Source organism: Hyperoodon ampullatus, assembly GCF_949752795.1.
Source record: "Hyperoodon ampullatus genome assembly, chromosome: 14".
In the NCBI taxonomy this organism is placed as follows: Eukaryota; Metazoa; Chordata; class Mammalia; order Artiodactyla; family Ziphiidae; genus Hyperoodon; species Hyperoodon ampullatus.
In genome coordinates this window covers 37,755,845-37,772,332 of record NC_136927.1, presented here as the reverse complement: position 1 = coordinate 37,772,332, position 16,488 = coordinate 37,755,845, and the positions used below count along the sequence as shown (strand labels likewise).

Here is a 16,488-nt window from a genome sequence, read left to right as displayed (position 1 = left end):
CTAGAAACACTTTTGCAATAATTGACAAACGGACACTATACTTAATGTGTAAAGAGACCTTAAAAATTCAGAATGGGAAATTCATTATGGAAAAGACAACAGAAACATGAGCAAAGGATATGGACAACTCTCTAAAGAAAAACAATTGGCCAAAACCTTCTGGAAAAAATAGCAGATGACAATCTAAAGGGTATTCAAATAAACAGAAATTAAACCTATAATGAAAAACTTTTTTAATCTGTCAAATTAACAAAGATTTGAAACAAATTGATGCTAGCAAACACAAGGTAAAAACTTTCCTGGAATTAAAAAATCCTTCAGTGTTCATACTTTTTAAAAAAGCCCAGTAATTTCACTTCTAGGAATTTTTCCTCAAGAAATAATTATCTGCCAAAGATGTATGTGCAAGGATATGATTGGCAGCATCATTTGGGAACAACTTAGTGCCAACCATAGGGGACTGTTTTAGAAATTATGGCACACATCAACATGTTGGAATATTATGCAGCTATTAAAAACTGCTTTTGAATAATGGAAAAAGTATGATAGAAGATTGTAAAACAGGGGCAGTCATTGACTGAGTGGTGGGATTAGATATGGTTTTAACTTTTCTAGATTTTTCAAGTTTCCATTAATGGATTTCCTTTATAATAGGGAAGAGAATTTACAAAAAGGGGGACAAAAGGAAATGAAAATGACATGGCTGAGTGTCCTACTAAACAACCCCACTATGAGTGAGGAGGCCAGAAAGTTGGGGAGTAATATGTTCAAAGCCTAAACCAAGTGTTCTGTGAAAACCCTTCAAGTTGCCTTTCCCCCCCCAAATGAGAGGCTGCTCCTGCAGCTGCCTTGGCAGCTCTGCATTGGCTGCCTAGAAGGGTGTGGGAGGAAAAATGCACAAACGCACTTATGAGTGGAATGTGTGTTTTGCAAGAGGCCAAGTTGGCAGGTTTGGCTTCCAAAAGGTGGGAGCATCAGCTGAAAGAACAGTGTGTGCAGACCGGGGCCTCAGAGACCTTATGGTCCAGGCCTATCTCTGTAGATTTCTAGAGTTGGGGGCCCGTGGGGAAACTTCCACCCCCACCCATCCAGGAAAAGGAATGGCCTTGGCTGTTCCTAGGAGCAAAGGGAGTGCTCTTGGCACAGGGAACCTTCATCTGCTCTGTGAATATGCAGTTGGAAGATGATCCTCAATAAAATGTAGGCTTTCCCTAATTTAATGCTCACAACAACCTTATGAAGTAGGTACTCTTGTTGCCATCTTTAAAATGAGGAAACTGAAGGGAGCTCCCTGGTGGTCTAGTGGTTAGGATACCAGGCTTTCACTGCTGTAGCCAGGGTTCAATCCCTGGTCGGGGAACTGGCAAGCTCAGTGGCATGGCCAAAATAAAAAAAATAAAAAATAAAATGAGGAAACAGGCTCAGAGAGGGCAAATAATTCATACATATCCCACTATTTGGTCATTTTCCACAAACTGAATCTTTAAATATTCATAATAATCCTTAAAAGTAGATACATCCTCATTTTATACAGCTGTAGAAATGGACTCAAACAAGGTTAAGTGACTGGCCCAGGAGCACAGCTGAAGTGCCAACGTAGACAGACACTTATTTTGTCTCAGGACTGGAGTCTCAAGAGGTAAACAGCAGCTGAACTCCCACAGCTTTGGAGCTCAGCTGCAGGGGGAAAGAATCCAGCAACATTGTTTCAAGATGTTCTCAAGGCCTTGCAGCTGAGGTCAGCAGTATACCTGGGGAACTTCGCTCTTTACAGGGGAACTTCATCCAAAATCACAAAATCAAGAGCTTCAGTTCTGGCTCCTGGTTCCCAACTTCCAGATCGTATAGAAGTTGCATTTAAAGGATTAAACACTGCCTCAAATGCCCAACCTTGAGAGTTATTTTATTTTTTTCTAACTATGAAAGCAATATATGATGACTTAAAAAAAAAAAAACGGCCTATATACAGAAGAGCATTTGGTAAAATCGAATCTGCCAATCCCACTAGCCAGAGACAAATACTGTTCATATTTTGGTATATAGCCTTCCAGGTTTTGTTCCAAGGCTGTGCATATCTTTGTATAGTTTTTTCTGCTCAAACTATACAGATTATCCTGTAACTCTCCGTGCTTTATACAACCTATAATATACTATAAATGCACAATCTCATCTTCACAACAATCTTATAAGATGTATACCATTATTTTGTACCAAGCACAGAGATGTTAAATAATTTACAGTAATTCAAGCTCACCTAACTAAAAAGTAGGAAAGCTGGAATTCAGAGTCTAGCAGTTTGGATCCAGAGGTCTACTGCTGCTTCTTGTAGATCTCTTTCACTAGAGATTTTATTTACACACACATGTGCATGCACACACACATAATTTTTAAAAATAGCTACCTAGAATTCCATTGAATAACCCCATGACATCTCCTCCATACATGTTTTTGAGGATATTACTCTAGGAGTGGAATTGCAGGGTCCCAGTGTAGACAGAAATTTAACAAGATTTTTTGTAATGATACATACTACACGCCAGATTAATTCATCTCTTCTGGAGGGCAGCTAATATCTCTATCAGTTTTGGAACTGTGTGTGCCTGTGCCCATGTCCTTTCCAACACAGAATGTTGACAATTTGAGAGTTGATAAAAAAAAAAAAAGCAAAGGCTTTTACTGAAATTAAAGCTTCTAAGGGGGAGCTCTGGTGTGATGGAGGCACCTGTTGGTAAAGGGTAACACTGCAGTCTCACTCCGAAAGGAAGGAAGCATTCCTGAAAACTGAATTGAAAGGGGGCTTCCTGGATTGGTTAAAAGCTAAAAGAGTCAGTCTTCAACTTTGCTCTGGTGGACCTGCCAGATTCGCAGTCAGCCTATCTTTTTCCTTCAATGTTATAAAAGCCATTAAGAGAAAACAGTTTGCCTTACAGAAATTTGCTTCACAGATGTTACCACTTTGACAAACTACGTAATACCTGGGTTTTCTCCACAGAGAAGTCACTCCTCCTGGTTTCCTTACCTATATACGGTATACCATTTAATAGGAGTGCTACATGAAATAAGCACCTGCTGTAATACCTGCGTATAAACCCACTGACACAAAGAAAGTACAAACTGGTTTCCTCCCCTCACCTTGTCTTAAGATGAGGAATGTCTGAATTTTAGGCATTTATTGAAAATTTGTACATGTCATATAAATGGACTAGACTCCTTAAGCTGGTACAATGTTTCCACAAACTGTCTACTATATAGAGGTCTGGCAGCCTCTGGAGTGCCTGCAGCCTGACCAAATTCTCTGCCATTGCCCATGAGGGATTAAGAAATGTGGCACATGGAAAATGGTGGGCAGACTCACAAACACTTGTTTGGGGTGTTGCCTTCCTCTTCATCTTTTATTCCCATCAGTCCTAGGCCAGAGAGTGATCCATGAGTGCTGCAACAGATGAGGAGTAACGATAGTTTTTGTCGACAGGGTTGAATGAATAGTTATAGACTAAGAGGAAAAAGGTGGTTTTTTTGATATGCGTATGTGCCATGGGGCAGGGGGCAGGCAGGTAGACAGCTTATGGAAAGCTGCCTGCTGAAAATGGTCCAATGGAAAGAATATTGACTAGTCCCAGATGCCTAGAATCAAATCATAGCTCTGCCACTTAACAGATGTGAGGCACATCTCAACTAAGGGTGAATGATCTCAAACTAAGACTCAGTTTCTTCAACTATAAAGAAATATTAAATATTTAAATTACTATCTCACAGGGCTTTTGTGAGGACTACAGACAATAATAGCTAACATGTTAACATATATGGAGCACCTACTGCATGTCAAGCAGTTAGGACTCTGTATGTGTTCTCATTTAATCCTCCAAACAGCTAGTGTACCTTATATAGATACTGATATAGATACAACTGTTACATCCACTTTTCAAATAAAAAAAGAGGCTTATAGGCATGATATAACTTGCTCAAGTCACACAACCATTAAATGACAAAACCAGGTAATAATGGCAGTCTGTCATCAGAATCCTTTTAAACTGCTATTAGAATTTTGTTTGCTTTACTTAAAACACTTTTGTAGCACCTATCACGTGCCAGGCACTGTTTGAAAAACTTTACAAGACGTTAACTTTTAATAATGTATGTTGTAAAACACCTAGCACAGTGCTTAGAATTTAGGAGTCATCCGGTACATATTAGTTCCCTGCCACCATGTAGTGAATATTCTTGGAATTGGGTTAGAGCGCTGAGGTGCTCTCCAAGGCAAAGGAGGCAGAAATGAGCAAAGACAAACACAGAATCTGTCTCCACCTGATGTCTGAACTTAAGCTAACAAGCCACAGGCCTTTTGGCTATGGAGGACTGGAGCTCTAAGTGCTGGAGAGTGGCTCTGGACCTAGAGACCATCAGAATTCAAATATTAATTGTGCACTTACTAGCTGGGTGACCTTAGGCAAGTTGCTTAATCTGAGCCTTTTTCTCATCTTGTTAAATGGAGATTCAACAACCTTAACCAAAACCGCATACAAAAGCACTTAGCAGTACTTGACACATTAAGGGTTTAATGAATTATGGCAATTATTAATATTTTCAGTATTAATTTTAGCAGTCGCCAGAAGTATAAGGATTAAGAGCTGAGTCAGGCTCCCAGCACGAGGAAACCTTCTACTCTCCTTGCTACTCCTTCTTCCTGAGCCGCTTTTACCCTTTCCCAAGTGTTATCTGCTGGCATCATGGAGAGAGGTGCACAGATGAGGCCCAGAGAAGTCAGTCACACAGCAAGCTTATAGTCTGGGGAAATGCATGCTCCTGCTGCTGGGTTTGATCATTATGGCTATGGAAATCAGAGTGCAACTTTTAAAACAAAGGAGTAACAGCAGGTTTTGTTACTACAGGATTTGCTATTTCCAGAGTTTTCTCCTGACTTGTCAAAACATGCCTTAGGACCTCTGCCTCAGTCAGAACCTAAGCCTTTTTTGCTCCCTGACCCAATGCTCCTTCCTCTAAGCCCTCATCCCCTGAGAACATCCCAGCTACTTCTGGAAGAAGAAAGCTTTGGCGCTCTCTTGGCTTAGTTTACCTACACAATGGGGAACTACACGCTAAGTATTCCACTAGGTACACGAAAACCCGTATTTTACCCCTACCTCCATACACTGGCTCTGAGAAGTTTTATCCAGGCAAGTTTGCCCCTCAGGGTCCAAGCTCTTAAACAAAAAGCTTTCTTTTTTCTTTCTTTGGCAATTTTTGGTCACTTTTAAACCTCTTGCTGTTAAGTCTACCCATAAGCCTGTTTGAAGTATATCAGTCTAAGATTTTTTTTTTTTTGCTGTAAAACCTAGTACTTATTTCTGTTTCTCAGAGACTGTAATTCTCTCAAGCTGCCCAGCAGGTAGCCTGTTTCACTAGTGGCCCTAATACATGTTACAAGAATTTTATGACAGGAAGTTAACTTCTGATCCAGGCTTCAAGGCCTGAGGCATTCATGTTTTGCCACCTGGGACCTTGGGCCTGTGAAAGAATCCTAGAATGTCAGAATTTTAAGGGACTTTAGAAATAATACAATCCAGTGATTTTCAAACTGTGCTTTTGTCAGAAAAAGCACTCTTTCCCTCTCTCTCTCCTCCCCCAGCATACACATTCATTCATATACCTACTCATCCATTTCAGAATTGCTCATCTTTATGCCTTAGTAAAGATTTAACATCAATTTTTCTTTTAAAGAAAGGGTTTTATAGTTTCAAGCATTTGAAAATTACTGATTTACTCCAAATCCCTCATTTTACCAAAGGGAAATTGAGATCCACAGTGGGAAAGTGGCTTGGCCACTACTTGTCAGCAGAGATAGGTGATACAGCTGTGACTGGACCCAGAGTCCTGCTCCAGTATTCCTCAGGCTTAGAAACAGAAAAACAGGCCCTATCTCTTAAAAGTTAACAGAAAAGGTAAAGGGGGCAAGGGCAGGGAAGGCAGGAACACACTCCTGATATGTGGCAAAGGTAGGTTATAGTCACATCTAAGCCTGGGCCTTGCCCTAGAACTTCTTGACCATTTTTACTCAAGTGCCTCTTGTTCCAGAGAGGCTGCAGGACCTAAGACTTCTGCCTTTAAACTGGGATGAGCTGTCTCCTTGAGGGACCACTAAGTGTAGTTATAAGAGCAAATATGAGTAACATGGGGATACAGTACCTCTCTCTTAGAGCTGTGAGAGTTAAGAGATGATTCATTTCAGTTTTCGTTTATGTGCCTGGACGTCAACAAAAGGCTTTTCTCCAAGAAAAGCTTAAGTCCAGAGAGTCCAGAGGTCAGAATCATGAAGGGGCAACCCTTCAGTCCTTACCTCTCAGTTCCTGGCAGCAGGATGAGGCAGAGGGTGCCTGAGCACAGGCTGTGGTAGAGCTTTCGTATCTTCCTGCCCCAGTGCCAGACTGCTATCTTTGGGTGGTCCACCTTCAGCATCTAGAATCAAAGCCAGGTGTTGACACTCAGTCGGAGTACCCACCGCTGACCTTTGGAGGGACTGCAACATTCCTCCTCAGGCTCCCGGGAAAGGCTCTGTACAAATCCTCAGTCTGAAGCCAGAGTCTATACTGCAGGGTTCCTTGTCCACTCCAGCATCCCCAGACCTCCAAGTCAGTTTAGGGTCCTGAGTTAGGGAAACCAAATCACTAAGGAGAGCTCTAGTCTGGCCTCTGACATTAAGTATCTCTGTGACCTGGACAAAGTCACTCACCAGCTCTGGTGTCTATTTCTCATCTGCTAAGTGTGGGACGTTAGACTACGGCAGGGCTTCCCAAACTTAAATCATTCACCTTCTATCTTCACCCTTCTGTTGCATATTCCCTAATGGTTTTCTTTATCAATTTCTTCCTTAGCTTCGTCTAAGTAATACTATACATGAAATCACGCATTCAATGTGGTGGTTGCATACTTTAATGAATGTTAGAAAAACAAGTTCGTAACAATAAAAGTGAAAAAAAGAGGTCCATCTATGACCACCAAAAATCATATTGTGTATGTATGTACTCAGGAAACCCTAGATCACTAAAGACTTGTCCAGCTCTCCAACTTCCTGTATTAACCTCGCAAAGTCCCTTGGAGAGACACCTGGAAAACCTGATTTTAGCAAGTTTGGAGGGCACAAAAGTATAAGAGATCTTGGAGAAAGAAAGGTGTGTCCAGGGCTGGAAGACACTGGAGAGTGAAGTAAGACTAGTGGCAGGGCAGGAAAAAAAAGATTGAAGGCTTAAGTGTTACTTGAGCAGGACTATCCTGTCTAATTTCCATAAACATCAGAAGGCCAACCACCAGAGCCAGCAAACCAAGGTAGCTAGCTACCTTTCCCCGCTAACCCCAGGATACATTTAATCACTCACCTGCAAGGCCTCCTTCTCCGAGGGGGGAGGTATGACACGAAGCCCTGGGGGCCTTGATTCAGGAGGTAAGCCCCTGAGCCATGAATGGAGGTGCCTGGGGGTTAGGGCATGTCTGCCTTTCAGCTTCCAGTTCTTGCCTGTGAGAATGCCAAGGGCCCTCTGGGCATTGCCAAAAGTTTTGAATCCTGAAAACAAGAATACCCCCTTCAGTTATTAAGGACCAAAACCAAAACCAAAACAAAAACAAAAAAACCTGATCACCATCCAAGCTGGAGCCCATCCAGAGCCAGGGGAGAAGGACAAAATCAGGAGATGTTGACCTGGTCCAGCCCAGGAGGGATTACTTGTTGAACATTTCCTTTCTCTGACCTCATGTTACCACCATCTCTAATCTCTTTCCCCAAGGCTATATTCGATGGCAATAGACTTACTCAAGAAACAGAATTTTTTCTGCTTTCCATTTTTAAGATCTTTAGGCAAGATCGCAGCTTCCAGGCCCAGGAAGAGGCTGGACTGTTGCAACAGGTGTTCCTTGAAGGTTTCACTCACTCCAGACAGGTATATAGTACCTCGGTTCTCAGAATCTTGTTCCAGCTCATTCACAAGGGTGTCACAATCAAGGGTGAGCTCTGTCACAGGCCTCTGTACCTAACCAAGGAAAGATGGCATTAATGGTAGAAAAGTCACCACTTCAAACCCCAGGCCTGTTACATACTAGCAAGTAGCTTAATTCTGCAGCTTCCTTATCTATACAAGGAACCTAATGATAACTGCCCCAAAGGACTATGGTAGAAACTTAATAGATAAATAAATACAAAATGTAAATATTTTTGTGTAAATAATACTCTCTTCCCTTTCCTTCTCTCCCCCACCAACTGCAATCAGTTCTCTGCCTTCTACACCAATGAAATTGTTTAATTGCATAAGAAACATCAAAATACCATTTGATTCCCCTGAAAGCTAAAGGGCAACCACAAAAAAACCACCCTGAACAAACCATTTGGGGCCTAAGTAGTGATAAAGAGTACATGGAAGATGTAGCCCAGGCTGATTTTGACAAAAATGAAAAGCTATCATGTCTTAGGTCACCACTATAAGAATGCCGGCCTTGGCTGAAGGCTTTCCATAACAGAAAATCTTGTGTCTTAAGCCTCTCGAGGGTGCTTGCCTAAGCTGTTATGTCTTAGGGTGCTGTAAATACAGGCTTGAGTAAATACAAGTATTGAAAATACAGGATTGAGTGAAGTGTACTACTTTATGCTTTCTCTGGCAACCCTACCTTGATGCAGGTACCTTCTACCAGGCTGCCATCCAAAGACTCTATGGCCAGCTGGGCACCTTCCAGGACTTCGTATTGTATACAGAGATGTGGCTGCAGAAAAATCAAGATTTCCTTACTTTTGCTTTCCAGGCTCAAACTGCCAGAGACGGGGCTAGGAACGGGGCCCACCTAAATTACAGTGGCCAGAGCCACGAGAATGGATGTTCTTGATGTGTTGGGCTAGACAGTGATCACAGACCATCAATTTTAAGTGGAATCATCATGGTTCAGGGCTTGGTTTCTCAGAAAATAATCTTGTCACTTAAAATTGAAGGCTTCTCTCCCTAGGTGGTATGGGGAAAGCACTAACAAATTCTTTACTACCCAACTTGCTGTTCATACCATTTATTATTATTATTATTATTATTTTTGCGGTATGCGGGCCTCTCACTGTTGTGGCCTCTCCCGTTGCGGAGCACAGGCTCCAGATACGCAGGCTCAGTGGCCATGGCTCACGGGCCCAGCCGCTCCACGGCATGTGGGATCTTCCTGGACTGGGGCACGAACCCATGTCCCCTGCACTGGCAGGCGGACTCTCAACCACTGCGCCACCAGAGAAGCCCCCATACCATTTATTATTAATCACTAAAGTTACCGCTGCAAGTCACAGGTAGAGATTCCCATTTGCCTTATTAGCTTAATTTTAGACAAGCAGCTTTCCTACAAGCTTGGGGAGGTTAAGTTCTTCCACTGGATTTGCATCTTCAAATTGACTGCTTTTGCACTTGATTAACACCAGAGTATCTAAATCTATGTGACGGTCTGAGCCACAGCATCATCATGGAGATTAAAGTGCTCCCATAGAAAAGCTTCATCTTATTGGATTTGGCAATGATTTCCTGAATATGACACCAAAGGCACAGGCAACAAAAAAAATATGAGAAGTTAAACTTTATCAAAATTAAAAGGTGTATCAGAGAACAACCATCAACAATGTCAAAAGGCAGCAGAAAGAATGGGAGAAAATATTTGCAAATCACGTATCTACTGAAGGATTCAGATATAAAATATATAGAGAACTCCAAAAACTCAACACAAGAAAATCAACCCAATTAAAAAATAGGCAAAGGACTTGCATAGACATTTCCCCAAAGAAGATATACCAATGGCCAATAAGCATACAAAGAAATGCTCAACATCACTAATCATTAGGGAGCTGCAAGTCAAAACCATGAGATACTACTATTAATACTTCACATTCATTAGGATGGCTACTATCTAAACAACCCCCCCCAAACCAAAAACAACAACAAAAAAGCCAAGTGTCAGGGGAATTCCTGGCGGTCCAGTGGTTAGGACCCCCTAGCTTCCAACGCAGGGGGCACAGGTTTGTTCCCTGGTCAGGGAACTAAGATCCCACATGGGGCGCAGCCAAAAACAAAAACAAACAAACAACAAAAAAGACAAAAACAAAAGAAACCCAAGTGTCAGCTGGAATATGGAGAAGTTGGAACCCTTGGCGTTGCGGGTGGGAATGTAAAATGGTGCAGCTGCTATAGAAAACAGTATGGCAGTTCCTCAAAAAATGAAATGAATTATCATTTAACCCAGAAATTCCACATCTGTGTATATCACCCAAAAGAACTGAAAACAGGGACTCAAACAAATACTTGTACATCCATGTTCATTTCATAGTAGCATTATTCAGGATGGCTAAAATGTGGAAACAATCCAAATGTTCATTGATGGACGAATACATAAACAAAATGTGGTATAATCATACAATGGAATATAATTAAGCCTTGAAAAGAAATGAAATTCTGATACATACTACATCATGGGTGAAACCTGAAGACATTATGCTAAGTGAAATAAGCCAGACACAAAAGGACAAATATTGTAGGATTCCAATTATATGATATACATAGAGTAGTCAAATTTATAAGACAGGAAATACAATAGTAGTTAATAGGCCTGGGAGAAACGGGACTGGGGAGTTACTGTTTAAAGGGTACAGAGTTTCAGTATGGGATGATGAAAAAGTTCTAGAGAGAATGTACTTAATAACACTGAACTATATGTAAAAATGGTTTAAAAGGCAAATTTTATGTATACTTTACAAAAAGAAAGAAAAAAAGAAAGAAAAAAAGACAAGACGACTTACAGGAAGGAGTTACAGTCCCTTGAATACCCTTTCCCATCCCTCAGTCTATGTTCCCAGGGATGATCTTTTTATTTCTGTTTTTAGGTGTAGGAAAGACAATAAAAGATTTGGGGAAAGCACATTTTAAACATCTAGGATTCTGCAGTTAGATCGCTTTGGAGACTTTAATTTTTGCTTCACTTTAATAGTTACTAAACCTAATAGTTATTAGTTATATTATTAGCTATTACACATAATAGTTTAATGCACCAGATTAATAGTTGCCTATATCAAAATTCTAAAGGTATAAAAAAATTTACAGTGAAAAGTCTTCCCCTAACCCCTGTTCCCAGTCACCTCCTCTCTCCCTGGAGGCCTTCATTGTTACCAGTTATTGAATATCATTCTACAGATATTCTGTTATAAGTTTTTATTTTCAATTCTTTTCATGGCTTCCTGTCTCATAGTGTTTATAATGTTGTTATTGCTTCATATAGTAACTTTAGTCTTTATCTGACTTCCTGCTATGACCATGAAGATAGAGGCTTACTCATTACATCCTTTTAAAAAGTATGAATTTTTTAAACCATATACAAGTATTATTTCTTAAAAAGTAAAAATAATTAAACTCTTTATAGGGTTTTTATGTAAGTAACAAACTAATAAACAAAACTTACTCCAAGAGATTGGAGAGCTAACAGCAACAACAACAAAAAGTCCTACTCCTCTAGTATCTTAACCCAGCTATGAGCCTACTTTGGATTTAAGCCCTACAGACTTCCTGGCACATGGAAGCTACTGCTGTTTTTGAAAGGGCATTTTATCATTTAAAGCTGAAGTCACAAGCATGAAGCCCATAAACTACATTAAACCACTAGACATATTTTTTGTCTGGCTTACATAATATTTAAGAAAATTGGAGCCAACAACATGAAAATTGGCAGATTTCTCGATTCTCAAAACAAAAAAATCAGAAGATCTGGCAATATGGGGCACACATTCTTATGGGTCAACACTGTTCCCATGAGACAGAGCATGTCTCACATTCCAGTTGGTGACAATCAAGCTCAAATCACTAATACTTGAAGGACCCTAGAAGGCATCTGACTTTCCCACACTAGATTAGAAGGTCAAAATCTAAGTTTTCTTGTCTCATTACCTGGTGGGTTTCAAGAATAAGAGTCACTGACCGGACTGGACCAAAACTCTTAAACAGCCTCTTCAGAGCAATAAGGTTACAGTATTTGCTAAATGGCCCAGCATAGACTGTTGACATCTCCATCCACTTGATCTTCATCTATAAGAAAAACAACAGAATATAGTAAGGAGGTGGATGTGGAAAGAGAATTAAGTCAAATCTAAAGAAATCATGAGTCAAAACATGGGATAATTCCTTTCAAGGAATTTCTTAACACAAACACTTGCCAAATGTACAAGGATTTGTATACAGGGATTTCATTGCATCATTATTTGGAATAGCAAAAATTTATAAAGTGCAAATGCTGAAAATAGGTATATCATACAATGGAAAACTATGCAGCACAAGGGAAATAAGATTATATAGTGTTATGAACAGATGTGTAAGATATACTGTTAAAGGAAAAAATAAAGTTGCAAAACAGTATATATAGTCTGATTCCCATTTTTATAAAAATGAAAATGGTAATATATTGATACATACAGAAAAAATTTAGAGAAGTATACAGTAAACTTAATGAAGTATGTATTACTTTCCTTAATGGGGGGAGATTATAACAGGTCAAATAAATCATCTAGCAGAACCCGTTCACTTACTGTTTTGCTCATCTCCTCACTGAGGTTGGGTGGAAAGGGTTCAAAAGAGAACTGCACGATGCTGAAGGTAAACAGGGGGATTTCCACTCTAGCCTGCTCAAGAACCTGCAGAAAACAGCACAGCCTGGATGAAGCAGGAACCTAATAGTCTACTGTGGCTCATGGAGGTGAGCCACAGTAATATAAACAATGGTTGTCTTTTTACCCATATTAAAAAGCAATATGAGGCTGACTTCAACGTCCAGAAGAAAATGGTGACACCACACAGCCTTGTAGAAAAACCATATAATCAGGAAAGAGAATAAACAGAATCACATATGACCCAGATCTTTAGCATTACTAAGAAGCAGGCTACTACAATCTTCAAATTACCTCTAAGTAAAGAAACAAGTTAAATTCTGCAAGCCTGTGAATAAAGAGAGGGAGGAGAGATGCAAGAGACTCTGGGGGGGAAAAAAAAATCAAGGGGCATGGAAGACTTGGATGAAACAAACAAAATCAGCCACAGAAAGTACGACAAAATGCCAAAATAATGAACACAGGTCACAACTTTGATAGTTCAAGCACTTAACTACAAGGAAGAGACTTGACAGCCTCAGAGAAGCAGTGCTTCTGGGGAGAATCAGATATACAGAGAAAAGGCAATACCCTGCTGGAGACACTGCAGTGAAGGAAAAGAAGGAAATAAAGAAATCAGGAGGGAAATTAAGGATCCTGCGGGGGAAAAAAAAATAAAACAAATACCAGTCCCTCCCAAGAGCATTATAAACTTATTTTTCCCAGCACATCTTTCTCAAAAAAAACCCCAACACTTTAAAAAAAGAAAAAGAGAGCATGACATCAGCAAGATAGAGTACAAGGAAGCTTTAAGCCCTCAGTTTTCCATAGACACCGAGTTAACACTATATAGACCAGAATACCTTTGCAACAACTCTAGAGACCAGTCGAGAAGTTACAGCACCCAGAAACAACAACAACAACAACAACCAGAAGGGACTCCAGCAAAAGGGAAAGGAAAATATGTAGTTTTGTGTACCCATCTGTCCCTTCCCCTATCTGACCCAGCAGGGCTCGACACAGAGGAAATTTCCCACACTGGGGATCTTCCCTCTGGACAGAAACAAGAGTGGACCACGCAGCCAATGTCATGGCTAGGCTGGGCACTGCCTGAGAGACTAGTTTCTGTCTCACCTGACTCAGAGCACTGATAGGACTGGCAGCCTTGTTTGGAAGCCACTGAAAACATATGCCAATCACCATAGCACATTAGAGCTGCAGTTACAAAGGCAGATGTCAGGAGGAGCAACAGATTGCAAGCTCTGAGGAGAAACAGGGACAAGCTGCTCAGGGAATATGAGACAACTAAAAGCACCTGCACAAGCTCAGAGAAGACACATCCTCAAAGTATGTTTGAGAGGTCCTGAAACCTCAGGCTGAGCTGATTAGTGAAAGTCTACCCTTCCACCATGCCAGGCACTAACAATTGGAGAGGTAGTTGACAAAAAAAAAAAAAAAAAAAAAAAAGAACTAAAAGAGAACAAAGATAGACAGACAACTAATGAAATCAGAAAATTATGCATGAACAAAATGAGTATTTCATTAAAGAGACAGCAACTATAAAAAAGAATCAGACACACACTGTGGCGGTGGAGGCAATGGCGGTGGGGCGGAGCGGCCGGCCGAGCACGGGCCAGCAGGGCCACGGGCTGCCAGTGTGCAGTGCCACCAATCCGCCTGCCTGCCCTCTCCTCTTGGAGTGGTGGTGGGGAGGTGAGAAACAGCTACTATTATATGTTGTAAAATGGATGTCTCCTAAAAATTTCCTGAGAAGATGGTGGAGTAGAAGGACATGTGCTCATCCCTCTTGCAAGAGCACCGTAATCACAACTAACTGCTGAACAATCATTGATAGGAAGACACTGGAACTCACCAAAAAAGATAACTCACGTCCAGTCCAAAGACAAAGGAGAAGGCACAATGAGATGGTAGGAGTGGCCCAATCACAATAAAATCAAATCCGATAACTGCTGGGTGGGTGACTCACAAAATGAAGAACAATTATACCACAGAAGCCCACCCATGGGAGTGAAGGTTCTGAGCCCCACATCATGCTTCCTAACCTGGGGGTCTGGAAACAGGAGGAGGAATTCCCACAGAATTAGACTTTGAAGGCTGGCGGGATTTGACTGCAGGACTCCGACAGGACTGGGAGAAACAGAGACTCCACTCTTGGAGGGCACACACAAAGCAGTGTGTTCATCAGGACCCTGGGAAAGGAGCAGTGACCCCATAGGAGACTGAACCAGACCTACATGCTAGTGTTCGAGGGTCTCCTGCAGAGGCGGGGGGGTGACTGTGGCTCACCCCAGGGACAAGGACGCTGGCAGCAGAAGTTCTGGGAAGTACTCGTTGGCATTAGCCCTCCCAAGAGTCGGCCATTAACCCCACCAAAGAGTCTGTAGGTTCCAGTGCTAGGTTGCCTCAGGCCAAACAACCCACAGGGAGGGAACTCAGCCCCACCCATCAGCAGACAAGCAGATTAAAGTTTTACTGAGCTCTGCCCACCAGAGCAACACCCAGCTCTACCCACCACCAGTCCCTCCCATCAGGAAGCTTGCACAAGCCTCTTAGATAGCCTCATCCACCAGAGGGCAGACAGCAGAAGCAAGAACTACAATCCTGCAGCCTGTGGAATGTAAACCACACTCACAGAAACAAAATGAAAAGGCAGAGGACTTTTTACCAGATGAAGGAACAAGATAAAATCCCAGAAAAACAACTAAATGAAGTGGAGATAGGCAACCTTCCAGAAAAAGAATTCAGAATAATGATAGTAAAGATGATCCAGGACCTTGGAAAAAGAATGGAGGCAAAGATCAAGTAGATGCAAGACGTGTTTAACAAAGACCTAGAAGAATGAAAGAACAAACACCTAGAAGAATGAAAGAACAAACAAACAGAGATGAACAATACAATAATTGAAATGAAAAATACACTAGGGCTTCCCTGGTGGTGCAGTGGTTGAGAATCTGCCTGCCAATGCAGGGGACACGGGTTTGAGCCCTGGTCTGGGAAGAACCCACATGCCGCGGAGCAAGTAGGCCCGTGAGCCACAACTACTGAACCTGTGTGTCTGGAGCCTGTGCTCCGCAACAAGAGAGGCCGCGACAGTGAGAGGCCTGCACACCGTGATGAAGAGTGGCCCCCACTTGCCGCAACTAGAGAAAGCCCTCGCATAGAAATGAAGACCCAACACAGCCAAAAATAAATAAATAAACAAATAAGTAAATTTATATATATATAAAAAAATACACTAGAAGGAATCAACAGCAGAACAACTGAGGCAGAAGAACAGATAAGTGACCTGGAAGACAGAAAGGTGGAATTCACTGCCACAGAACAGAATAAAGGAAAAAATAATGAAAAGAAATGAAGACAGCCTAAGAGACCTCTGGGACAACACTGAACGCACCAACATTAGCATTCTAGGGGTCCCAGAAGGAAAAGAGAGAGGGAAAGGACCCAAAAAAATATTTGAAGAGATTATAGTTGAAAACTTCCCTAACATGGGGAAGGAAATAGCCAGCCAAGTCCAGGAAGCACAGAGAGTCCCAAGCAGGATAAACCCAAGGAGAAATATGCCGAGACACGTAGTAATCAAATTGACAAAAATTAAAGACAAAGAAAAATTATTAAAAGCAACAAGGGAAAACCGACAAATAACATACAAAGGAATCCCCATAAGGTTAACAGCTGATTCCTTAGCAGAAACTCTACAAGCCAGAAGAGGGTGGCACAATATATTTAAAGTGATGAAAGGGAAGAACCTACAACCATGATTGCTCTATCCAGCAAGGATCTCATTCAGATTGACGGAGAAATCAAAAGCTTTACAGACAAGCAAAAGCTAAAAGAATTCA

General features: G+C 41.4%; 1 protein-coding gene across 3 annotated transcripts in view; it reads right to left on the bottom strand.

Moving 5' to 3' along the window:
• Positions 1–1,708: 1,708 nt before the first annotated feature.
• REXO5 (RNA exonuclease 5) overlaps positions 1,709–16,488 on the bottom strand; it is a gene marked incomplete at both ends in the record, with an annotated part of 42,332 nt that continues 27,552 nt past the window's right edge. Inside the window, 8 exons of one of the 3 annotated variants that reach the window (XM_079718320.1) lie at positions 1,709–1,751; positions 3,356–3,433; positions 6,335–6,453; positions 7,371–7,555; positions 7,802–8,018; positions 8,650–8,742; positions 11,934–12,071; positions 12,569–12,673. In XM_079718320.1, coding sequence (XP_079574446.1) covers positions 1,709–1,751; positions 3,356–3,433; positions 6,335–6,453; positions 7,371–7,555; positions 7,802–8,018; positions 8,650–8,742; positions 11,934–12,071; positions 12,569–12,673 — 978 coding nt within the window. Of the gene's footprint in view, positions 1,752–3,118; positions 3,434–6,334; positions 6,454–7,370; positions 7,556–7,801; positions 8,019–8,649; positions 8,743–11,933; positions 12,072–12,568; positions 12,674–16,488 lie in introns of those variants that run through there. The other 2 variants (XM_079718321.1, XM_079718322.1) reach the window with 2 other exon arrangements.